The following is a 25,313-nucleotide window of genomic DNA, read 5'->3' as shown; positions in this document are numbered from 1 at the left end:
ACGTCTGAAGGGTAAAGCTGGTGAACAAATAATGGCGGATTTGCCGCTGGAAAGGTCCTGCCTGACCTTCCTCCCTTCACAAATGTGGGATTAGACTACTTCAGCCCAATTGAAGTAAGGCGAGGAAGAAGCACCGTCAAAAGGTACGGAGTTCTTTTCACTTGTATGTCTAGTAGAGCAATACATTTGGAAGTTGCTTACTCATTGGACACTGATTCATGCATTCATGCTTTGAGGAGATTTGTGTGCAGGAGAGGTCAGGTGAAGCACATCAGGTCAGACAATGGGACGAACCTGGTGGGGGCTCATGCGGAGCTAAGAAAGGCCCTGATGTCACTGCATGAGGGAAAGATTCGAAATGCCCTGCTTCCTAAAGGAATTGAATGGAGCTTTAACCCACCAGCCGCATCACATCACGGCGGAGTCTGGGAAAGGCTCATACGCTCCATCCGGCAAGTGCTGAACTCCACACTCCATCAGCAATGTATTGATGATGAAGGTCTTCAGACCATATTTTGTGAGGCAGAGGCTATCCTTAATAGCCGCCCCCTCTCCACAGTGTCCTCAGACCCACATGATTTGGAACCGCTAACCCCCAACCACATCCTCCTGCTCAAATCTATGCCCATTTTGCCTCCTGGAACCTTTCTGAAGTCCGATCTCTATGCCAGACGCCGCTGGAAACAGGTCCAGTATATAGCAGACCTCTTCTGGCGTAGATGGACCAAAGAATACCTCCTTTTACTGCAAGAAAGGCAAAAATGGACAGTTGTAAAGAAGAAACTACATGCTGGAGACATTGTCCTAGTGGTGGACCCCACTGCTCCTCGAAGGTCCTGGCCAATGGGAAGAGTGCTGGAGACCAGGCCTGATAGCAAGGGATTAGTCCGGTCAGTAAAGCTCCAGACAAAGACGTCTGTCCTTGAGAGACCCATTACCAAGCTGTGCTGAATTCTTGAGGCGGATGAGTGACCAGTGTCTTCTGATCACATTAGAAAGGAATGTAATGTATACACATTCTCATTATTATTATTATTATTCATTTCATTCTAGCCCTTAAGTGTCTACTAATTTAATTATTATTTACGGCTCCTCTTGTAAATGTTAATATTAATTGATTTAAGATCAATTAAGGGGCCGGTGTGTAGGAGCCACTAATAAGTTTTGATATTTTGTTCATATTTGTGTTTTTTGTGAGTGTGCACCCTCTATAGGTGATGGGTGCTACCCTATAAATTAGAGAATAAGGTGCATGATGGGAGGAGGGCAGACCAGCAATACCGCCATTGACCTCAGTTGGGATACAGGTGGCAGACTGTTTTAGCTTGTGACAAGGCCTGCAGCCATTGGGGCCCACCCGCCATGCCCAACAGCTATTAATGCCATTTTATGCTCCCATTGCATCTTTATTTTGTATTTCTATTTATTTGTAATAAAATGACCATCAACATTCTGCAACAAACTCTCTCCTTGAAGTCATTGGAACCCAACTGCGAGTCTGACACTGAATCTGTCCTCTCCTGCGTGGTAAAGACAATTAAAAGTGGAAACAAGGGGTTATAGGATGAACTTGAACTGTTTTTACCACTACAGTGTGTGTGCACTCTGTTTACTCTGCTGTAACTCCTCAGGTAAAAGGACTCACCTACACTCCTAACACCTGAAGCCGACACAGGTGCTAATCCCAGTCACTGAAACTTGACACACCTCTGTGAAACATGTTCAGAAGCCCTGACTGTAACAGATGGCAACTCCACAGTCCGTGTACATTCTTTTCTTTATTTTGAAAACAGATATTAAACAATGAAAAATGGATGGTTATTTGATTTTCATTCCAAATCGGTATAATGTAAGAACAAAAAATATTTTAATTAAAAAATATATAACGAATATTTATTCACAAATATAACGAAATTTGTATTTGCGTTAGAGCAACTACATAAAAACGTACCTCTCGAATGGCTTAAAATGTGCAAGAGCAAACATTTTTAAGGTTCCAAATGTGACTGGGAGTTTTTGAATGAGGTGGAAAAAAAACCATACATTCACCTTCTCTGCAGCTTGTGTGAATATATGGAATGTATGACCCTGTTTTGTAAGCCAATTGATGGACCTAAAGCTTTAGCGGGACCAATCAGATCACGAGGTTTGTTTAACCAATTTTGGAATCTTGGTACTTTCCACTGAACTATGGCATGCATTTAGGGCAAAATTCGTCTTAATTGTAATGCCTGGACACGTAAAAATATTACATTTCCAGACGTAATATATGTGTGTGTTGATGTCGTTTTTTGACCCTTTTTTTTTTTTTTTTTTACATCTACAGAGGGTTATTTTTTATCTGTGCAAACGTAATAAAGCATGATGAATGATGTGGAATATGGAATGCTGTTGGGCTCTAAACGTGTTGAATTCTCACTTAGCATATAATTTCATGTTAACACGCTAAGATATTTACATGTTAACTTGATAACACAATATTTTTCCATGTTAACCGTTAAGTTTGTGTCTTTGGATTTCTTTGCTGTGAGGAAATCAAAATGTTCATGAATCATGATGCTTTACTGCCACCTACTGGTTTTTTGGCATTATTGCTGAAATAACATAAAGTCTTAACTTATTAAATAATGAAAAAAATTCCAGTGTTTAATTTTCCGAACAATGTCTTTTAGGAGATTTTGTATAAACATAAATACATTATATTGTTGAACATTTTAAAGCATAAAGCCTCTCTCGCTCACACACACACACACACACACACACACACACACACACTGCATCAATTACTGATGCATTTGATATATAATTTTGAAAAGCTTTAGAGCATTTTATGAAGTTATATAATAATGTGCATGTTTACAAATCATAAGGTGTTAAACACTAGGGACTTTTATTGTGAAAAATAAACTTCCACTTGCCATGGGGATCAGTTCGCTAGTGCTGCTGTCTTCACATTGCTCACATAGGGTCAACATAGCCACAGGCTAGCGATTAGCTCACTATGTTATGAATTATTCAGATGAAAGAAAGGGGCGACGTTCACAGAGAATTTATGTTTCGTTGTTAGCTACAATGTGTAAACGTGTTATTTTTGGTCACATCATCACGATTCAATTTTACATGTTAATGTGCAAAATTTTAATAACGTGTTAAACGTGCATGTGTTCACATGTTTAGAGAGCCCAACTGCATTTGATAGAGTGAAGACAATTTTGGCACCAAATGCATGCCATAGGTCAGAGTCGCGGTTCTCGATTACATTTCTCCACTGTGCAGAAACGTGGCAGTTCACTGGAAAGAACCAAGTTTCCAAGAATCAGGAATGTAACTGATTCAAGAACCAGAGTTTGGTGGGAAAGTTCTATGGTTGGCAGCAACAAATCAGTGTTCTGATTGGTTAAACAAACCTTGCGATCTGATTGGTCCATCAATTGGCTTACAAAACAGGCTCATGAATCTACAACTGCAAAAAAGATTCACACAAGCTACAGAGAAGGTGAATGTATGATTTTTTCCCACCTCATTCAAAAACTCCCACTGTCACATTTGCAACTTTAAAAATGTGTGCTCTTGCACATTTTAAGCCATTTGAGAGGTAGTGATTCACACAAATGCCAATCTTTTATAAACATATGTGAATTTAATTTATTATTATAGTGGTTGTTTTAAATTTGTGCATTCCAATACATTTGTGGATTTTAATTTTACATGTATGTAGTTGTTCAAACGCAGTTACAAATTCCTTTTTACGTGTTTGCAGTTGCTCAAATGCAGTTCTGCATTTTAAAAATTCTGTTAAATTTTTGAGTATTGTTTTACAAGCTCAAAATCTTTTTGACCCTTTTTTGACTCTATACTCTTGTAAGGTAACTGTTTTCAGAGCTGTTGGTAAACAGGTTGGCTTTAGAACCACACTCTGAAGCAACTGTACACATTACAAGAGGGGACGATCTTCTACAGCCATCTCTGCGGCTATTTTGTGTTGTTATGGAGAAAGGGTTTTCCCAGAGGCGATTCACTGTGGTCAAGCTTTGGAAATTGGCAGTCAAGCCGTCCGCTCTTTAAATCCAAATGCACGTATATGTTTTTTAGTACAGAGAACACAACATCTGCTTAAGAACAAATAGAGGATTAAACCCATATTTGAGAACCAATACCTTTGTTACTACATCACTAAATGCATGCAATAATACATTTAACTAAAATTAACAAGTCATTATGTTTATTGTTCTGTGTGTATAAATGAGTGCTGAGTGAACAGTGAACATAACTGCAGAATTCCAAACCTCCTCTGGCATCAGCACAAAAATGGGTGATTCATGTCACAGGTTTCCATGTAGCTGCTCTCAACCTTACATCTTTCCTTACAATGCCAAGTGTTAGACCGAGTGGCAACACACAGGGCAACACACAGTCACTCACACCTATAGACACGTTTTGAGTTGCCAATCCACCTACCAATGCGTGTTTTTGGACCGTGGGAGGAAATCGGAGCACCCGGAGGAAACCCACGCAGACACTGGGAGAACACACCAAACTCCTCATAGACACCTAGAGCGGGACTCAAACCCACAGGTCCCTGGAGCTGTGTGACTGCAACACTACCTGCTGCTAATATCTAAATAATCTGCAGTGGAGTAATATCAAGGGGTTAGGGAACCACAAAGATTATATTTAGAGTCATCAAAAAAAGAAAAAATAGAGGGGGGACAAATAGTGATTCCCTACTTATAAAAGGCCATTATGTTACAGTTACAGTATGACAATTCAAGGATCTCCCTTTCTTCGCAAGTAAGCAACTGAGGAACACTTCAGCCTCTTGCGAGGAGGTGAACAACTTCGTGGTATTAATGTGTGTGACACGAAAACGCACAGATGCCACACCAGCATCTTTCAGTCTCTTTTGAACAACATTAAAAAGTTGGCGTTGCCTCACTACTTCTGATGAAAGATCTGGGAAGAAGGAGACTCTTTTCCCCTTGAATGATAGAGGATGTTTTTGCCAAGCTGCAGGATCTTTTCTCTCATTTGGCAGTGATGTATCCTAGCAATCATTACATGCAGATGAGCTGAGCTCATTGATGGTTGCCCATCTAGTCGATGAGCATGGTCTATTTCCAGAGGCTTGTAAAAGTTCTTTGCCCCCAGCAAATCGGAGATAAATCCAACAAGAAACTCCAGTGGTCGTCCCTTGTCAATATTTTCCTGCAAACCTATGATTTTAATATTGTGATCATATAGATCAACCACCTTAGAGCAGAGCTCCTTATTCTCTGCATCCAGTTGCTGCCAGGCCTGCTCCAACTTTGCCGGTTGTCATGGCTGGAACTGGCTAATTCTATTTCAGCAGTCTGACTGACATTGTCAATGAGAGTCACCTGAATAGATTGCAAAGTAGACTCCAGACTTTTTAATCTGTCATTCTTTTTACTGCTCATTTTGTGTATGGATGAGAGAATGTCTGATATTACAGGATTAGACTCTAAAGTTGGCAGGCTAGCTTCGCAAAGCTCAGCCCTCCACGGTAGCTCACATGGAACTGTTTCTTCCACCTTGTTGGCAGCTTTCTCCATTTTTTGAATACCTTTAGTTTGATCATTGTGTGTACAATGACTAAAGTATAACCATGAAGGAGTATGGATAACAAACCACAAGAAAAACTCGATATTTTGACCAAAATGTCAAGCGTTGAAAGGGAGCTCACAAAAAGACGTCTACTCCACAAAGTTCTCACTACCGCCCCCCAGCAACTTTCTTGATGAGGTACAGATTAAGCAAACTGTTTCAGCTTTCACCTGCTGCACTCAGTGCTACCAGAAAACAAACTGCTGTAGGAGGGACTGTGGCTCCATCACCTGCACACGGAATGATGTACAAATAACTCTGGCTGCTGATTGGCTAAATAAAGATGACCAATGAAAAGCGTGTTCTCTGTTTAGGCGACGTGGAGAATCTGCCCCTCGCTACGTCTGAGAGACAGCTGTATGTTTCTGTCTCAAACATAAGTGTGATCTCAAAAATACTTAACAATATCCTGTATCGGATCAAAAAGGAACGCATATTTTAGTGTCCAAACACGGGACAATTCTGTATTGCAACACTATGTGTGCATATTCTGTCATGAAAGCAATACAAACTGATAAACAACAGCTATCTGGAGAAAGAGAACCATTGTTGAAAATGAAATAATTGGGGGGTGGGGGGCTACGACATACATGTGTATAGGTATGACAAAAATGACCCTCTCTGCAGCACTTTCAACATCTGTATCTAACCTCAGCTCTTCTGGATGAATAGTTGAAAATTTCTTGACACACTCTAAAGACTTAGGGAGAAATCCTGCCCAGACAAGTTAGGAACATGAATCAATTCAATATTAATTACTGTGGATTTAGAATGAGTGTCAGAAAAGCTCCTGTGTGTAATGTGTATGTGTGATTGATTCCAGCAGGAGGCATCTCAGGCTTAATTCAAGGGTCAGGGTTATGTAGAGTTTATTGAAGTTAAGGGACTAAAAGGAATTCAGCCTTACTTTAATCACCATCTATGAACCCCACACACATGCTCTGCCCAACACCAGATTCCCTCTCATTAGTGACATCCCACACACACCAGACCCCCCCCAAAAACACACGCACATCAGATTTCCACCCCACTAGTGACCACACACACACTATTTTAAAAAAGCAGAGAATAAATCACAAAGTTTGTTTGTTTATCATTTGTTTATGATTGTTTACATTAAATGACTGAGAGGCTTAGAGAGAGCAGAGGTTAAAGTTCAAACAGAAAACTACAGTAAAATGCAGAAGATGCTGTGCACGTTTTTGTGACATCACTACACCCAAATTACGCTGTCTTGACACAGGGCAAACTACGCCAATAAGATAAGCAAGTAATACAGTGAATAAAACAGAGTGATTCAGTAACACAACCCTGTCCCCTTTGTCCAAACCCTGACCCCCTCGTCCAAATCCTGCTGCAGATGATTGGTTTCAATCTGACAAACTGGGGAACTTATTATGAAGAGCTCCAGAATCTACTCTTATACTGTACACGTCAGCGCACACACGTGCGTGTGCACAGGTTTCCCTGGTGTGTGTGTTACTGAGAGTGCAGAGCAGTGTGCAGGGGGACGCTGGGGGTGGACACTGTCCAAGTGTCGTGGCCCTGGTGTGTGTGCAAGAGGTGGTAGAGCTGTTTGAGCTGAGTGACGATGTTGTCTTTTATGTCTGGAACAGAGATCTGCAGCCGGACACTTCCACTGTCAAACGAGCGAGTGCTTTCTCCGGAAAACATCTCACAGATAATTCTCGCAACCACTGGAACCACCTACAACACACACACACACAATATTGTTATTACAGCACAGCACACAGTACTGTGAAAATTTGTGTCAGAATGTCTCCCATGTAAGTCCTAGAGTATGAATGTGTTTAGCATGGCATTAGATGTTAAGGTTTAATGTTTGGGTTAAGGCAAATTTATATTTCTGCATTGACCTGATGCAGAGCCTACACCGTAGACTACATAAGAGTCCTATGCCATTGTGAGCATTTATACATCTGCATTGGTGTCTATGTCGCTCTGTACCACACCATTAGGGCAGAATATCAAATATCTTCCTCTACGCCAGTGGTTCTCAATCCTGATACTATAGTACCACTCCCCTGCATATTTTGGAGAATCCCTTGCTTCAAACCCAAAGAAGGCAACTCATGAACTAATTACCAACCCCTTCCTGAGTTGTTTGTTAGTTTGTAAGTAATGCCATTTCTGCCTATAGGGCCACATTTATGGCAAGAAAGGTAGTAAGATATTATTCATTTACAAATTCTGTTTTATTTTAGGGATGTTGAGGCTGCCATCTATTTAAGTTTGTTATATGTGTTGCTTAAGTTTCATTATTGACAGGAATTTTAGGAGCGCTGATGCTTTTGTATTGTTGAATAATTCTGTTATGGGCTTTGCAGTTGGGATCTGTTGCCTCTCGTGGCCAAAATCTATACAGTCCAACATTAAATGATTTATCATAAGCTGAGTTTGGTATGTTGCACAATATAAGGCTGCTTCTCCCATTACTAGATACATATGAGTTAATCTGGTGTATCCAAAACACCATCTTGTGTATTGATGGAGAATTAGGAAAAAAGTGAACATATGAAAAATATATGAATCCACTTATTCATAGATCAGGCATGGGACATTTCCCCAGAGGCAAAAATATACAGACATGTGACTGCAATAAACAAATAATATAGAAAACATGTGACTGTAATAATCAAATAATATAAAGACATGAGAATTATTTTAAACAAATGAGTTTTGTGGCAGAGGATATTAGAATGATTAAAGGGGTACTTGAGTTTATAACTCAGGCCTGAACTCTAGGAAAAAAGGAGAATGGTGTAGCATGAGACTGTCTGGTACGGTATGATATACGACATCCTTAGAAGATAAGGATACCTTTTTAATTGGGCTCCTATGATATACTGCATACCTAGAAGATGAGGGTATCATTTTAATTGGGGTCCTATGGAATGCAACCTAATAGGAGGGGCGAGATGACCTCACCCCAAAAAGTTTATGTAAACTGTGGTTTTCAGTATCTCATTGTGAGTGATTCTGCAGGAGGCCTTCTGTGATTGCTCTCCAGTGCCTTAAGAAAATAAAGAGCCTGCTGATCTTCCAAGAAGTCGTCTTCATCTTTCAAGTATTTTTTTAAGAACTAGAAACTTTTATTAGAACTTATTCTTTCAAGTATTATAGTTAGACTAGATATAAAATTAATACGTTGTGGTAACGACAGTATACTGCTTGGTCCTTCCTTTGTTGAACTGTGAGTTTTACAGCAAGGAGAACCATTTCTCTACATTATGTAGTAAAGCATGCAGTAGTACAGTAAAATTACTAAATACATCTTAAAAGTGCACTATTTAGGGAGGAGGTTGTATAACAAAAGTCCACCAACAACCTGGGCCCCCCTATATATTTTTCACCTCCTGCAGCATCACTGTCCATCTCATCGCCTTCAATTATCGGACTCCAATCTCCTCACTCCCATCACCAAAGCAAAGCACCATAATTGGGGGGACAGGGCCTTTGCCATAGCTGCTCCCACCCCCTGGAATTCTCTCCCTTCACACATCCATGCTTTAGACTCACTACAAACATTTAAAAAACTATCTCTTTAAGCTTCCAATAACATCCCTCCTTTCTGTTATTGTTTGTCTTGTTTTATATGTTTCATTTTCTGTAAAGCGTCTTTCATTTGTATGAAAAGCGCTATATAAAACTGATGTTTTTTTTTATTATTATTATTATGGGACAGAACATAGTTTACATAAAGTGCCAGTAAAAGAACAAATACAAAGCTGGCACATTTTTCCTGCATTACCCCGCTTCTTGTTGAGTTACTTTTTTCCCCGAAGACGTCTGTATTTTTCCTCTGTTCAACGTTTTTATTTATCCCTGATGCCCACACCAGGTCTGAGGAAATTTCTTGCTATGAGTTTGCTGTTATTTGTGGTCTCTATTAGTGTGGAAAGAAGAAGTATATGTTCCTGTACTTCTTCGGTTTAAACATAAACAATGTCTGTCGAACTACTAACCAATCACAGTCGTTGCAGTTTGCATCGATGAGACGCATAGTTACATTTCTGGAGAGGTACACATCAGTTTACAGTTTGCGCTGGTTAAGGTTTATGGACCTGGAGCATCTGTGACTCTCACCTGCACCATGATGAGCTTCCTCTCTCTCGGCCGACCATCCGGCCACTCCTCCCCAAAACACAAGTGGATATCAAACGGAGGAAGAGCAGAGGACTGACCGCGCTGGTGCGCAATCACACCTACATTCACGCACACACACACACAAACACAAAACTCTTCAGTTACTGGGGTGCAGGCAGGGCCCTTGAGAGTGTGTGTTATGATAATGAGATTCCAGCTCTAATTAAAAATAAAAAAAAAAGTAAATAAAACACTAAAGTACAAAGAACCAAACAAGGAACAAAAACCAGTAAAGATCAAAGAAAAGCAGGTGGGCCTTGATTTTCTGTTGAGTGTGTTTAAACTCGGAGGCTTGAAGGTACTGACCACTGAGAAAGGTCTCCAGGCAGAAGAGTTTGACCTTGCGCTGGCGCTCAATGAGGTTGGGGGTGTTTGGGTTCGGGGCGCAGGGACCGGACCAGTACACTTTACACTGACACAGCCGCACCGCGTAGATGTTGTGTCCGCTGACTTCCAGGATAAGGCCACGGTCCATCACGTCCAGCAGACGGTTGGTGAAGAGCCGCTGCTTGTCGTTAGTGATCTGCTCTGTGGACGGAAAGCGAAGTTGCTCCAGAGACACGGGTCCGAACAGTTCCTCCTGGTTCACCATCGGACCCAGGTCCCCATAAAACAGCCGGCAGCCCTGAGGATTACTGACCGTCATGGCCGGGCACATCTCCTTCCCACGGTAATAAAACTGCACCTCCAGATCTGTCACTGAAAACACACACACACAAACACAGGTCATGTCTGCATGCTTGGATGAAAAGTGTTGTATAAGATTGTGTACATGTTACAAACACAGAAGACTTTTCACATAAACACAATTAGCTCATGAAACTGATACAGATCTTACAGCGCTTTCCACCAAAAAAACCTTGGTGCTCTCCAGTCAACAGAACCTGTTCCTCATTGGTGGGAAAGCGCTATTGTGGTTAATAGTGTTTCTGGTGTGTGTGTGTGTATGTGCGTGCTCACTGGGCAGCGAGCTGATCCATGTTTCTGGAGTTGTTAACAGTGTGTCCGGAATGGCAGGAAGGGTCGGAGCCTCAAGGACTGTTGGATGAATGTCCATCTCAATGTCCATTGGTTCTTTTTTAGGCCAAACCTCCAGGGGGGCGGGGGGGCAGCTGGGAGGCTGCAGAGGGGACACTGATCCAGGGGGGGTCCACACTGGTGGAGCTAGGGGAGAACTGCTCACTGAAACACAGACAAACACACAGACAGACACACATGCACACACACAATAAAAAAATCGTGTATTGTGTGTACTGTTGTTTCTACTGTGTGAACTGTTGTGTGTGTTGGTGTGTAGTGTGCATTGTGTGTACTGTTGTGGGTGTATGTGTACTGTTGTCAGTTTTATTTTTTTTGTTTTTGTGGAAAATATTCATTAAAAACTAAACTGAGGTCCTTTTAAAGAGAGGTTTATTTCAAACAGATCACCATTTAAGGTAGAATTTTAAAGTTCGTTTAAGTGGAAAGTGGCTCAAAACTTTAAAGAACTAATAGACAAGAATATAACTACAGCACAATTTAAAATGAAACTGCACAGCGAGTTTGTAATTCTGAATAATTCTTTTTTTCAGAGACACTGTTTATTTCATCCTAGCACTGTAACCTGGAACACTAACATGTGTTTTGCCGATTCTTTGCCATGTTTCACTGGTGGAGATTTTCCCGGGATCAGAAAAGTAACACTGATTACACTGCTCTGCTGCGTATCCCACTCATTTCCAAATGGGAAGCATTAGCTCTGTCAGACACGCCGGCGTGTCAAGTCTGGTGGAAACGAAGCAGCAAAATGTCCAGAGATCAGATCAACTTTATGCAAATTAATCGGGCTAATGCGATGCGCCTGGCAGAGTGAAGCCATTGTAAACTCTTTGTAAAATCTTGGTAAATTCTTCGTAAAGCCTCTAATCTTCAAAAAAAACATGTATCGACTCGGACACTGTTGTTTTGTACAAGCTGACACTGTAACATGGTTTTGCACCACAGTTTTAATGTGGGTGGTGTGTGTGTGCATGTTTGTATATGCGTTTGAGTGTGTGTCTCACCTGGAGGATGGTATGGAGGTGGTGGGGGTTCAGGTGTATCTGCAACATCATCATCTTCACCATCTGAGTCATACTCAGGAACAGATCCTGTTGAACCTGAACACACACACACACACACATTATAAATATAATACAGAAGTGCGTTTGTGTGTATGTGTGTGTGTGTGTGTGTGTGTGTGTTACCCGGGTTACTGAGAGGCTGAGGGATGTCACACACGTCGTAGATCTTCAGCGGGTTCATGGGAACTTCTTTAGTTCCATCGTAGATCAGGTTGAACTCTCTGCTTTTATTGAGAGCGCAGCGTAGCTGGGCCTTCCACTTCGCCGGGTCCGGCTCATCCACCCCCTCCTGGAACTTCCCTGTCTCCACAGCCCATGCCTGACCAGAGAGAGAGGGAGGGAGGGAAACAGAGAAAGAGAGAGATGGTGTAGTATCACTGAGCATTGATCCCATCATCCCATGGTGAATGAGTCCACACAGACACCACTCATCCACTCTGGAACCCCGACGTTTAAAAGGCAGTGTGTGTGTGTATCGGCACTCCTCCAGTGCACAGTCCAGATTCTACCGATCTCTAACAGACTCTTTTGGATTCTACTCTCTGTTTGGTCCCTTGTCCCTGGTTTATTTTCACTCCCACAGCCAACCAGGAGTATTTGAAACTCTTCAAAAGACCATGGCGTAATTTTGCGAGCTGCCGTCGTTAGTCGGATAAAAACAAATGTGATCTCTGCTGTAGATGGAGATTTTACAGATGGAGAGTTTGTGCTGGACATCTGCATTGCATGGCATAGAGTGATAGCCCTCTCTTCTGGACAATCAGCGCTCTACAAGGGACCATGAACAATCAGGGACTGAAAAAAGAACCTGGTTCCAGGATCAAAACTGTATAATGTTTGGCAAAATTTCACTGTATAATTCTCTCATTGTGCCGTACTGAATATCTACTGATAGGGAGAGAATTCTTTGAGAAATCCATATAATTTTGCCAAACTGATACTCATGATAGCCAAGGGTTTAATGACAATGGAATGGTTTTGGCATCAAACTTACTGATATTTGGTACAGTAAAATTTCACCTGTATTTCTACATGTACATCAATCTTGCCATTCAAAGCCAATTAAGTGTTAATAAATTAAATTATGCTGGTAAGAAATGCATATATCTGTCTATATGCAAAAATGGTACAATATATTTGTAAATTGTGCCTCATTACAATCCTTTGAAATGAAAAATAATCATAATTCATTTCAGTCCATTTTAGTATTGGGTACATTTAGTGATGTAGTAACAGAGACATCAGTGTTCAAACGTAGGTTTCTGATTCTCCATCTGCTCTAAAGTGGATGTTGGGTTTTCCGTAATAAAAAAAAAAAATCAATGTCATGCCTATATGTGCATTTGGATTTGAAGCACAGATGGCCTGACAGTCAATTTCCAAAGTGGGATAGCTGGGGTGACCCCAGGGTTTATGAAGGGGAGAAAGTAGCAAATTCAATAAAACATTAAAGACCATATTTAAGTCTGTGGAACCCCACCCCACTCCCTCCCCATAGGCTGCCATGTTTAATCTGACCTTGAAGATTGTGTTCTCTTCCTCCTGTTGCGCCGAGTGCCTTGTGGCGTGTTTCCAGGGAATCTGGAAGCGTTTGGCATCGCGGTCAAGCCACACCAGCCCTGGGAACGCTCCGTTATCCACCTGCGCTACCAGCCACGGCTTCAGCCGCACACGTCGAGGGTGGGCCGACATCTACACAACACCACATAAAAGCACACAACAATAAACACAAAACATCACACAACAACACAGAGAGAAGAGATGGAGGAGTGTTCTTTGTGTCTGTGCATTCTGTGAATATTGCTGTGTTTGGATGTGTGTGTGTCTTTTGGTGTATACTGTGTCTGTGTATTGTTTGGTGTATATTGTGTCAGTGTGTGTGTTGTTTAGTGTATATTGTGACTGTGTGTGTTGTTTGGTGTATATTGTGTCAGTGTATTGTTTGGTGTATATTGTTTGGTGTATACTGTGTCAGTGTGTGTGTTGTTTCGTGTATATTGTGAGAGTGTGTGTGTGTCAGTATGTGTGTGTGTGTTGTTTGGTGTATATTGTATCAGTATGTGTGTATATTGTGTCAGTCTGTTTGTATTTTTTTGGTGTATATTGTGTCAGTGTGTGTGTGTGTGTATTGTTTGATGTATATTGTGTCTGTGTGTGTGTATTGTGCGGTGTATATTGTGCAGTGTGTATTGTGTCAGTGTGTGTGTATTGTTTGGTGTATATTGTGTCAGCGTGTGTATATTGTGTCAGCGTGTGTATTGTTTGTGTGTATATCATGTCAGTGTGTATTGACTGTGTTTATGTTGTGTATTTTTTGTTTAACTGTCTTTGTCTTGTCCGAGTGTGAATTGTTTGTGTGTATACACTGTGTTCTCTATGTGTGTGTATTATTGTGCCTTTGTGTTTACTGTCAGTGTGTTGCCTGTACATTGTCAGTGCGTGTATGTCTATATTGTGTGTATTGTTTGTGTGATCTGTTTGTACTGTGTCAGGGTGTGTGTATTGTGCGGTGTGTATTGTTTGGTGTATACTGTGTCAGTGTGTGTGTTGTTTCGTGTATATTGTGACAGTGTGTGTGTGTCAGTATGTGTGTGTGTGTTGTTTGGTGTATATTGTATCAGTATGTGTGTATATTGTGTCAGTCTGTTTGTATTTTTTTGGTGTATATTGTGTCAGTGTGTGTGTGTGTATTGTTTGATGTATATTGTGTCTGTGTGTGTGTATTGTGTCAGTGTGTGTGTATTGTTTGGTGTATATTGTGTCAGCGTGTGTATTGTTTGTGTGTATATCATGTCAGTGTGTATTGACTGTGTTTATGTTGTGTATTTTTTGTTTAACTGTCTTTGTCTTGTCCGAGTGTGAATTGTTTGTGTGTATACACTGTGTTCTCTATGTGTGTGTATTATTGTGCCTTTGTGTTTACTGTCAGTGTGTTGCCTGTACATTGTCAGTGCGTGTATGTCTATATTGTGTGTATTGTTTGTGTGATCTGTTTGTACTGTGTCAGGGTGTGTATGTCATCATCATCATCATTAACTTTTCCGTTTATCCATTTCAGGGTCGCGGAATGTGTGTATAGGTAAAGTGTATACATTGTGTGTGCAAGGCTAAAGGCTAAAGCTAAAACTAGGTTTAGATTCACCTGAGCGCGAGTCGGAACTCCTCAGCAAGATTAAAGCTGAATAAACCGCGCGCTCCGAGCTCCACACACAACGGGCTCCCCCGGGTTTAAGGTGATTTAAAGTTGTTTAAGGTGCTTTCTCCGCGTCGCTGTGTTTCTGTTTTTCCCTTTCCCCGAAACTCAGGTATGCGTTGACGTCACACGCATTTCTGTGTGGCACACCTTTGATCGCTCGTGAGGTCACGTGCGTGCTCCCTCCCTCTCCCTCTCTCGCACTCTTGTTATTATTATTAGTTTTATGGCTTTTTAAAGCCAATGAAACTGTTTACAATGGGATGAACATGTAAAAGACAACCTCATCTGACTTTGTGTAGTGTTAGACTTTAACAGAAATTAGTCTCAAAATATGTTTCACTATTCACAGATGAATACATCCCAGTCTCACGGTCTGCAGTTTGTACAAATAAAGTTACCTTCGTAAATACATGCACTTGATCCACAAAGGCAGATTTTACATTTTACAAATCCATTTTAAATTCGAGACTTTATATGCATTGTAAATTTAAACATGTATTTACTTTCGCATAAAATTATGACATATCTATGAAAATCAAAAACGTAACTGCAAACTGCAGACCGTGAGACACAGTTTAGGATGTATTACATAAAACATATTTATGACTTACGAATTTGTAAAGTAATTTGAGACAAACCTCTCTCCATAGGACAGCACCTACGGGCCACAGAACTGGCGCGTGGGTTCTGTCCTGCGGTGGACTATTAAAGAGTTCAGCTCAGAACATGATACTCCCCACCGAACAGAACCCAGCAGCGGAATATCACCTGTGTGTGTGTTAAGACAAGCAGGTGGCGGTGGAGTTGTGTAGATTCAGGAATGTGAACAACTGAACTGAACTAAATTTTACGGCGTGAAATTGGGATCAGAATTGTAGCGTGCGGAGGGATTTCTACGCCAGCGGCCATTTCAGCAGTGTCCGCATTTAAACTCAGTTACAGATAAGGTAAAAGACATGGCTGCTGTCGTGTCTCGGTCTTATTCCTTGGTTGGAAATCACCCTCAGATATTTACACAACAATTACATGTAAAGTCACTAGAGTGTTGAGAGTGTAAAGCGCCGCCGTGTGGGAACCGCAGGGAATAGTGTTTAAGTGCTTTTAAACCTTCGTCTGTTTTAACCCTTTACGCCGCAGCATTTCCTCCAGAAGATGATTTTCCCAGAAGAGCCCATCCCTTTCTGAATCTGTTTAAACACATCCAGGTGAGAACAGTGAAATCAGTGTTGTGTTTATGATGGTTCAGATCTGTGTGGTTGCCATGGCGTGTGTGTTTAATCCAAAGTTTACTTCTCTCACAGACACAGGTGGGTGTGGCCATGAGATCAGAGGGTGGAGCTCAGAGATAGAAGCAGGTAGAGTCATACCTGTCCAGCACTCCACACACACACACACACACACACACATTTTAACACAGTTAAATATTAAGCCTGGGTTTTGTCAGAGCATCCAGCACCATAACTGAGACTTCAGCACAATTCCTGAACAACACAGTGGAAAGTGCTGCCTTTCCAAAGTAAACAACTAAAACAGCTAGTAGCTAGCCCTTATCCTAACTAGAGCTAGCTAATAGTGTTAACATAGCTTACAGGTAGTTATCCTTTACTGAATCGTAACAAACGTAACATTACGTCACCTTATAGTTAGTTAGCTTCTAGCTATCACAGCTATTAAGCTGTTACGCTAAGCAGAGCGAGATTTACACTGAGAGAGATTATTTTTTCTGGTGGTTCCTGCTGTAATGATACTCTTACGCTAACAGTAAGTGTCTTTTAAAGCCCCCCCACCCTCTGTAATATTAAGAAAATGATTATTAAGTCACTGAATCTGGTTTCCACTGGGAAAGAGAGACTGGGCCGGTCTGACCAGTTTGGCTGGTTTAAGTAAGGGATTACCATGGAAACCAGCGTCTGTGTAATGACTAGAATGTCCCTCAGGCCTCCAGTGCATTTCACACACACACACACACACACTGTTCACTCCAATCTCAGCTTGTGTGGATAACTCACTGTTAAATCAGACCCCCCCCCCCCCCCCTTTTTAGAATGCCCCCTGTAGGACAGAGCGTCAACTGGACATGTGCAGTGGGCAGAGCCAGAACACCTAGTAGTGTGTGAGTTGGACGGACCTCATCTGTATTGGGTGGGTCTATATGACCTCACCTGGAATAAGAGTGTGGGGGGTGGAGCTCCTATATTCTACATTTTACCTGTTCTCTATCTCATACACACACTTTCTCTCACTCACACACCACCAGAAGAGGAGCAGAAATGAGGTTGTAACACACAAAACACACACACACACACAGTGTGTATCCGCAGAGATGAAGAGGAGCTCCCTGAACTTTCTAAAACCAAAGAGTCCGAACCTTTTCGACACTAGTGTCCAGATCAAACACTACGGTAAGATCAAACACTTTACCTCTTTAAAGTCTGTACACTGTCACTGTACAGTGTCAAAAGTCCTGAAAGATTCAATGTTCTTAAACTCCAACTGTGAACACGAAATACCAGCTGTGAGATAATCTTTTCTAAGTAACCAACTCGTCTGTGTGATGTTGCTGAGTGCAGTGTGGTGTTGCTGTGTGTAGTGGGATTGTGTGTGTGTACTGTGTGCAGTGTGATGGGGAGTTGCTGTGTGTAGTGTTATGGAGTGTGTGGTGTTGATCTGTGTAGTGTGACATTATGTGACAGTGTGTGCAGTGTGATGTTGTTGCTGCGTGTAGTCTGACTGTGTGTATTGTAATGGTGTATGTGGTGTCATTGTGTGTAGTGTGTTGGTGTGTGTAGCATAATGGTAAGTGTGTATAAAGTGATGGTGTGTGTGTAGTGTGACTAGTGGTGTCGCTGTGTGCAGTGCGATGATGTGTGTTTGGTGTTGCTGTGTGTAATGTGATGGTATGTGTAGTGCGACGTGTGTGTTTAGTGTTGCCATGTGTAGTGTAATGGTGGCTGCTCTCAATGTCAGGGCTGTATTTGAGGGTGAGTTGTGTAGCCGTGTGTGTGTAAATCTGAACACACCCCACTGAGCTTTCACGCCAAAACACACACAAGTCCAGTCCAAAGGTCTCTCTCTCACACACTGAACTGAGGAAGTGTGTGTGGACTGTAGATGCTGAGTGTATTTATCACGTGGATGAAGACAGTCAGTTATTCACGGCTTTAATTTTTATAAAGAAACATGAAGGAATGTATGTGGAGATACAGTGTTCCTCTTGAACTGTGGGGGTTAATCAGGAGGAATCTTGGGGACATTGCTATGAGAATCTGATGGGATTCAGTTAAACTTCACTGGTGATGATGGCTCAACACCATCAGATTCTCAGAGCAATGTTCCTGAATGTAGAGAGTGTTCCTGCAGTGAGAGGAGCATGCTCCTGATTAACCCCTTCCCTGACAGAGATGAAGAGAGAGAGAGAGAGAGAGAGAGAGAGAGAGAGAGAGAGAGAGAGTAAGTGGGTGGGTGGTGTGCTGAGGCCACGGAGTGTGTCCCTGTGTTTTTTCCCGAACAGGGGAAGAAACAGCTCCAGGTAAACACCTCCTCTGCCATAAATCCATCCCTGAGCCATAAACACGCCACAGCCGTCAGGAACCGGCTCCAAATTCGGTGCAGTAACAAATTCTCAGAAGTTTCGGGCAAGAGCATTCACCTGAGAGGAATTTCTTTACTGGAATGTGAAAGGTTTGGTTTTCCGCAGAGCAGAACCCTTCAGCGTTCCACACATTGTTCCTGAAGGAGATTATATCATAATATCAACCAATCACGGTTCTGATTTACAGAGAGCATCACTCTAGAACTTTCTGGAACAGTGCATGGAGAGTGAATATTGTTGACTTTAGATGTAAGTGTTTAATATGCACCAGAGTTAATGAAGTAGAACTCTCTGCAGCGCCATTCAGGCTAGGCAATTAATAGAAAATTAATCAAAATAATCATTCAGACATAATCTTGTCTATAGCCATAATATTGATTGTTTTTATTCTGTTATGTTCCCACTGTGTGTTCATGTACTGTCCCTTTAAAGCCACACTACCACAGTGTAGTCACGAGTCTGCCCCTACCTGCCACATAGAAGCAACCTACACAAATGAATATAATTAAGGCGACACTGTAAACGCTGAGAAAAAAAACGAACAAAACAATCACACACCAAATATAAACAGTGCTAAGAAAACATGAGAGGAACAAGCGACATTAGAAAAAATATCCCAGCTTTAATACTGGAACATATTTACAGCCCAAGTCTGAGGGTCTAAAAATAAATAAATAAATAAACTCGTTCATTAATTTTAATCATTGTAAAATGTACAATTAATCGTGATATTGATTTGCGCTCATATTTCCCAGCACTAGATCCCATCATCATTTCTGTCCTAAATAAAAGGCTTTCACATCCCCAGTGTCACCAGTTCAGTCTGTCACTACTGCACCATGTCACCAATACCCCACTTCCCCTTATCGTCATTTTGGCTCGGGGACCTGTTCACACCTGTCGGCTCTGTCATGTGCTCACAGCTCTCTTTGTGTGTTTTTCAGATAATGTGGAATATACGTTGGACTCAGCTGTCATCCCAGAATCAGGCACCGCCAAAGTCCGGTCCAGACCCACTGTCAAACACTTCAGTGCAGTGAGTCCCTCAAACACAGCAATGTTCAAAAGCTTATCAGAACAGTTTAGGGCTGAAACACCACTGTGTCTGACCAAGAAATCAGAACCAAAACCACATCTGAGCAGAAGCTCAGCTCAGGGGCAAAGGATTAATCCATCCTGTTTACATTCCCAAAACATCCCATTACCAGCAGATCCCGGTCTCTGTAAATTCCAGTCCCACTTGATCCCAATCTCAGCAGTTCCCAGACTCTGTAGATCCCAGTCCCAGCAGCACATCCCCAGTCCAACCTGATACAAATCCCAGCAGGTTCTAGTCCCTGTAGATCCCAATCCCAGCAGATCCCTGTCCCTGTATACTCCAATCCCACCTGATCCCAATCCAAGCAGATCCTGGTCCCAGCAGTTCTAATAGTTCCTAAGTACTGTTTGATTCAATTCTACTTCTTTCCCATTTCAGATGTTTCTGGTGAAATCACTGGGTGCAAGGCAGGAACAAACACAGGGCAGAGCACCACACACTCACCTAGTCACACAAATACACACACTGCATCTGTGGACTGTAAAAATGTTCAGGGAATAAACATGGGATATGAACATTTGTCCAGAGGTTCTGAGAGCAGGTGAAACTGGCAAAGTGACGGAAGTCCACCCGTGTCCGCATTTGACCAAGTCCAGTTCCCAGGGGCCATGGGGGAGAAAAGGTGGCGTCTAGGATGGAACATGTCTCTTAGCATGAGAGGTGGGGGTTTCAGTGAGCCATAAGCAACTGTTCCTGCAGTGAGATTTTCCTCTGAAACCTTCAGATGTGAATGCACCTTTGTGGAGGTGCCACTGACTGATCTGTCCTGACCATGGCGGTGGGTCCTCAGGTGCACAGGCTTCTAAGGTGTTCAAGGTTCAAAGGTGTTCAGTTTTCTCTGGTGTACAGGACATGTTGAGGAGCGACGGTCCTGTGGTGTGGCACAGGGTGCAGTAACATTCTTCACATTTCACTCTGAACAATCATAGCTTGAGAAACACACACCTGCCTGATATATATATATATATATATATATATATATATATATATATATATATATATATATATATATACACACACACACACACACACACAGTGCAGGTAAACCTTTTGCAAACACACACACTTCCCTGTTGGGTTTAGATTTGGCATTTAGGGATGGATTTTATGGTCGGGGCTTGGTTTAACGGTTGGGGTTTAAAATTGGGTTTAAGGTTAGGGTTGTGGTTTAGGGTCAGGCTTTAGGGTATGACATGTAGAGAACATTGGAAGATATTGAAGTTTAGTTCATCAACTTCTCAACTCCTCAATTATACCTTAACAACCAGAAGTGTATGTGTTTGTGTATGTGACAGTGACAAGACTGTGATTAATGTTTTGCATACAGCTGCTTTGTTTAGGTTTAGATGTTGGGCCAGTATGTGGATATCTCGCTCTCTCTCGCACACAGACTGAGAGAGTGAATCACAGCCGAGCGAAGTCTGTTTTTACAGGGAGTCGCCTTCTTTGCCTTTGACATCTCAGAAAATAAATAAAACTGAGAAGAGCCTAAAGAACCGGTTTGAGAACAGCCCTATGCACTGCAGGGGTGTGTCCCATTACTGCGTTCCAAACCTCTAATACACATAAACACACAAAAGGATGTTGTAACTGGTGCATGGGGTGAGACCCTTGCATGGAAGGTATATTAAACATCAGTAATGTTATTTTGTTCCCTTCAGTCTGGAGATGGATCACTGGGGTTTGCGGTTCCCACCCCCACGGTTCCTGTTCTTCTGACTCAGAATGGAACCCTGATTGAAAACCCAGGTGAGAACTAAACTTCTCAAACAATACACAACATCACAAACTTCACAGAATATCCCAGCATTCTCTAAATTCCACAAACGTCCCCAAACATCGCGGTGTCCCAAAGATCATTTGTCCTCATGGTTAAGAGTTTCTTTGCTCAGAGATCAGTCTCTGAAGGTGGTCAGTGAAGAGGTCAAGTGACTGTTTGCTAAGGGAATGGCTTTAAGAAAAAACTCATTATTAACTGTGTATTATCCCAACTTATCCCTGTTCATCCTGAACATGCCTCCCCCGGGATTTGATGAATAATCAGGTCTCCATGTCAGCATGGATTTAACAGTCTGTGTGCCTCCAAACAAAACAATGTCATATTTGACACAACTGACCACTCACAAGATCGAATCCTCTCTGGTCGACTTGTACGGTCCTCTCCCATATGTTTCCACTCTCGATCCAGGCCCCTGTGAAGCTAACAATATGCTCTTAAAAGAAGTTAAAATTGTCCTTTTTATCCTTGAACAGGAAGCACAGAGGGACTCTGTAATGGAGAGATGATCAGCATTACAGACCCAGAGGAAGGAGAGATAATGATTCCTGCCCCTCCTTCTGTAGCGCCCCCTCCACCACCTCCACAGTTCATCCCTCCATCCCCTCACTATATCCCACCTCCACCAGAATTCCTTGGAGATCTGGATCCTTCTGTAGATCTGGCAGAGCTGCAACCACCCTCCATGCCTCCACCCAAACCGCCATCGACACCTGACTACGCAGTATCAGAGAAACTGGACTTAACTTCCCTCAAGTCTCCGCCAATGGCTCCCCCAAAACCTCCCAATGACACCTCTGCATCCCTCTCCGAACCCAAATTCACACCTCCTCCAGAGAAGCCAGAGTCTCCACTACCTAAGATCCAGAAGATGCCTCCACCAAAGCCGGTTAGACTGTCTTCCATGCACAGTCTCGATTTAACCCCAGCTCCCGTGTCTGCAGCAACCCCAGCTTCCAGCTTCAAGCCACAAACCACAGCCAAGCTCTACAGTGTACCCAAAGGGTCAGTCCTCAGCAGCAGGACCGAGCAGGACTCATGGGCTCAGCACATCCTGCTCCTGGAGGACTCCTCTGGGAACCCAGTTGGTGTTCACATCAATGGGAAACCCCCAATAAAAGAGGTCATTCCAGCTGAAGACATGCTGCTTCCAGTCAAACCACTGCGTCGCAACAGTTTAGGTGTGCAGCTGGAGAAAGAGGTGGAGGATCAGCAGGAAAGACTTCCCAAAGAACCCACCAACCCTAGTAAGACAGTCTGTGAGGATTCTGCAATAACAGTGGCATCGCAGGACATTCCTCACAAGACGTTGATCCCTGTAACAGGGTCCCCCAAAACAGAGAGGGCTTCACCAACACTGTCAGTGCAAGAGCAGAAGTACGTAAAGGATCAGCCAAACTCTCCAAGCAGACCTCGCTCCTACAGCCCGTTACTGAACCACAAGCTCAAGACATTGCGAGGGCAGGAAGGAGCCGCTGGAAAAGAGAGTCTTGCCTCTCCACTTGCCCTTCTTAAGGCTGCTAAAGAACGAGAGAAACAGCGTATGCTACTATCCAGGCAGAGCAGCAACAAGAGCAGTAGCTCTGTGGAATCGATGAATGTTAGCATCCATCCAAGTGAAACCAGACCAAACTCCTTCACCGTCACCCCCTTACTTGCCTCCTCCGAAAATCCGGAGTCCCAACTGTCTGTCCCAGCACAGTCCCAACCCAAACCCCAAAGCCCAAACATTTCCAGATCACAGCCCAAACCCTCCAGTTTTATGAATCATCCGAATGAAAACACATCTGCCTCTTCACCTGCACAGCACACAGACCTTCCCTTCATCCCACCTCCACCTGAGTTCGCCAACTCTGATTCAGAAGATGAAGCTCCTCCCAGCACTCCTCCACCTGATCCCCCTGCAAAAAGTGTGGTTCAATTTGTCAATTCCTCCATTCCTGCTGCCAGCAGCCCTGCCACTCTTCCAAAATCCAAACCACCCATTGCTCCTCTACCACCAGCTGGTCCCAGCACAAACCCTCAGCTCATAAGGGTCCAACACAAACCACAGGCGGACATTCTAATTCCAGCTCCTCCACCAACTAAACCTCCAGCTCCTCCATCAACCCAAGTACCAGTTGCTCCTTCATCTAAATCACCAGCTCCACCATCAACCCAAATTAACTACCAAATTCCAGCTCCTCCCTCAACTAAACCTCCGGCTCCCCCATCAACCCAACCTCCGGCTCCTCCATCAAATAAACCCCCGGCTCCTCCATCAAATAAACCCCCGGCTCCTCCATCAACCCAACCTCCAGCTCCTCCACCAACTCAAACAAAAGCCCAGACTTCAGCCCAAATTCCTATTCTTCCACCTTCCCAACCTCCAAACACTAAACCCAAAACCCAACTCCCAGAACCACCAATCCAACCCAAAACCCAAGTTCCATCTCCATCAACTCAACCCAAAATCCAACTTCCAGCTCCACCAACCCAACACAAAAATGAAACCCAAGTCCCAAGTCAACCACCTCCTTCTGTTTCTGCGAGCCATGCCACTTTGCTCAGCATTTTGCAGAAGAAGATGCTAGAAATGGACCCAAAATTCACTCGGACACGAGAGGTTGACCCAAGTGGAGATGACTGGAACTTTCCTCTGTCCGACGATGATGGAGCTACCAGTCCTCTGTCAAAGACTGCTCCCAAACCTAAGAGTCCCACCCTGCCCATGCAAACACAAGGACTGGATATGAAAGAACTAGAGACCAAAGTGGCTAAGAAAGCTCAGGATCTGGCCAAGGCACCAAGGTAAACAAATTCTTCAAGTTTTTCTTGGGCCAGTGTTACCTCACTTTGGGACCTACTGGGTTAGACTCAGGACGTGCAGCTTTCGAAATGTTCAAACTTCAATGTTTTCTCTTTTTGTTCCTTAGCAGCAACACTCACTTGAAGCAGCAGTACGGCATGACCTTCACCGTCAGACCTGGGACCAAGCAGCCCATCACTCCTGTAATAAAGCTGGATTGATCTCGGCCAGAGCTGCTACTTGCATAGCAACTGTACATATATTAGATAACCTGGGAATGTACGGGAAAAAGTTTTACCTAGGAATAATAGACATCCCTGCTGTTTCATGGTGAACAGCAGCAGGTTTTTTTTTTCCGCTCCTGTGGCTGTTTCAAATTTCTCAGATTTGTGCTGTGGGTTTTGCACACTTTGCTGCTTCCTTATCTTTGTGTAAATACACACTGCCAGCCAGGTCTCAAATAGAGCCTGAGTAAAACTGGACTGTGTATTTTTCTACATCTTATGGCCAAAAGTTAATCCATGTTTGCTTTTTGGAGGGAAAAAAATGCTCACAGGGAGTCTATATGCTCTGCCATCTTGTCATCTCTGTTTACTGCTGCTGTGCAACGCCCTCTGATGATGATGTATTCTGTGATGTATCTTTGGTTCCACTAAAACCAGTGTAAACACAGGCTGGTTCGCTGATAATTACAAAGATGAGATCGAGACAACCCCTCAGCAGTCCGGATTAAAAATCTCAGACTAGAATCTCACTCTGAAATGGGTTTGGTTTCTGATTAAAACAAAGACATAGTTTAAGGTAAAACAAACTAGCCTTGTGTTTTAACTGTAAACATTAGGTTATTCAAAGTGTTTTACAGGGAAAGGTTATCTGACACTTTGATATCTGTACATATTCATTTACTTTATGCACTTGTGAATGTTAATTTGAAAATTAAATTGAGTTATGGACACCGAGCCAGAGT

General features: G+C 42.7%; 2 protein-coding genes across 6 annotated transcripts; one reads left to right on the top strand and one right to left on the bottom strand.

Annotated features, from left to right (window-relative positions):
• Positions 1 to 6,566: 6,566 nt before the first annotated feature.
• On the bottom strand, positions 6,567 to 16,092 carry irf6 (interferon regulatory factor 6). Of its 2 annotated transcripts, none has more exons than XM_066658864.1 (8): positions 15,729 to 16,092; positions 13,413 to 13,586; positions 12,018 to 12,213; positions 11,835 to 11,930; positions 10,753 to 10,974; positions 10,099 to 10,491; positions 9,733 to 9,851; positions 6,567 to 7,332 (listed from the first exon to the last, which is right to left on the bottom strand). In XM_066658864.1, the coding sequence occupies exons 2-8, from the start codon at positions 13,584 to 13,586 to the stop codon at positions 7,105 to 7,107; spliced, it is 1,428 nt and encodes a 475-aa protein (XP_066514961.1). In that variant the 5' UTR covers positions 15,729 to 16,092; the 3' UTR covers positions 6,567 to 7,104. The 2 variants fall into 2 exon arrangements, with proteins under 2 accessions (XP_066514961.1, XP_066514960.1); XM_066658863.1 differs by lacking the exon at positions 15,729 to 16,092 and adding an exon at positions 15,037 to 15,243 and having other exon boundaries at positions 6,568 to 7,332.
• On the top strand, positions 15,833 to 25,294 carry LOC136682381 (proline-rich protein 36). Of its 4 annotated transcripts, XM_066658861.1 has the most exons (7): positions 15,833 to 16,037; positions 16,228 to 16,295; positions 16,392 to 16,445; positions 19,627 to 19,718; positions 21,443 to 21,530; positions 22,035 to 24,348; positions 24,474 to 25,294. In XM_066658861.1, exons 6-7 carry the CDS (start codon positions 22,064 to 22,066, stop codon positions 24,565 to 24,567), a joined length of 2,379 nt encoding a protein of 792 aa, XP_066514958.1. In that variant the 5' UTR covers positions 15,833 to 16,037; positions 16,228 to 16,295; positions 16,392 to 16,445; positions 19,627 to 19,718; positions 21,443 to 21,530; positions 22,035 to 22,063; the 3' UTR covers positions 24,568 to 25,294. The 4 variants fall into 4 exon arrangements, with proteins under 4 accessions (XP_066514958.1, XP_066514956.1, XP_066514955.1 ...); XM_066658859.1 differs by lacking the exons at positions 15,833 to 16,037; positions 16,228 to 16,295; positions 16,392 to 16,445 and adding an exon at positions 17,315 to 17,492 and having other exon boundaries at positions 24,477 to 25,294; XM_066658858.1 differs by lacking the exons at positions 15,833 to 16,037; positions 16,228 to 16,295; positions 16,392 to 16,445 and adding an exon at positions 17,315 to 17,492.
• Positions 25,295 to 25,313: the final 19 nt, after the last annotated feature.

The sequence above is a fragment of the Hoplias malabaricus genome, unplaced genomic scaffold (genome assembly GCF_029633855.1).
Source record: "Hoplias malabaricus isolate fHopMal1 unplaced genomic scaffold, fHopMal1.hap1 scaffold_32, whole genome shotgun sequence".
NCBI lineage: Eukaryota > Metazoa > Chordata > Actinopteri > Characiformes > Erythrinidae > Hoplias > Hoplias malabaricus.
This window is presented reverse-complemented; position numbering and strand designations above follow the sequence as displayed.

Excerpts from the sequence above, each read along its gene's own strand:
- irf6 (XM_066658864.1), bottom strand. The coding sequence starts at position 13,586 with ATGTCGGCCCACCCTCGACGTGTGCGGCTGAAGCCGTGGCTGGTAGCG. Across the intron at positions 11,931-12,017 it reads TCAGCCTCTCAGTAACCCGG|GTTCAACAGGATCTGTTCCT; the intron begins GTAACACACACA and ends GTGTGTGTTCAG. Across the intron at positions 10,492-10,752 it reads ATGGATCAGCTCGCTGCCCA|TGACAGATCTGGAGGTGCAG; the intron begins GTGAGCACGCAC and ends GTGTGTTTTCAG.
- LOC136682381 (XM_066658858.1), top strand. The coding sequence starts at position 17,414 with ATGAAGAGGAGCTCCCTGAACTTTCTAAAACCAAAGAGTCCGAACCTT. Across the intron at positions 21,531-22,034 it reads AACCCTGATTGAAAACCCAG|GAAGCACAGAGGGACTCTGT; the intron begins GTGAGAACTAAA and ends ATCCTTGAACAG. Across the intron at positions 24,349-24,473 it reads GATCTGGCCAAGGCACCAAG|CAGCAACACTCACTTGAAGC; the intron begins GTAAACAAATTC and ends TTTGTTCCTTAG.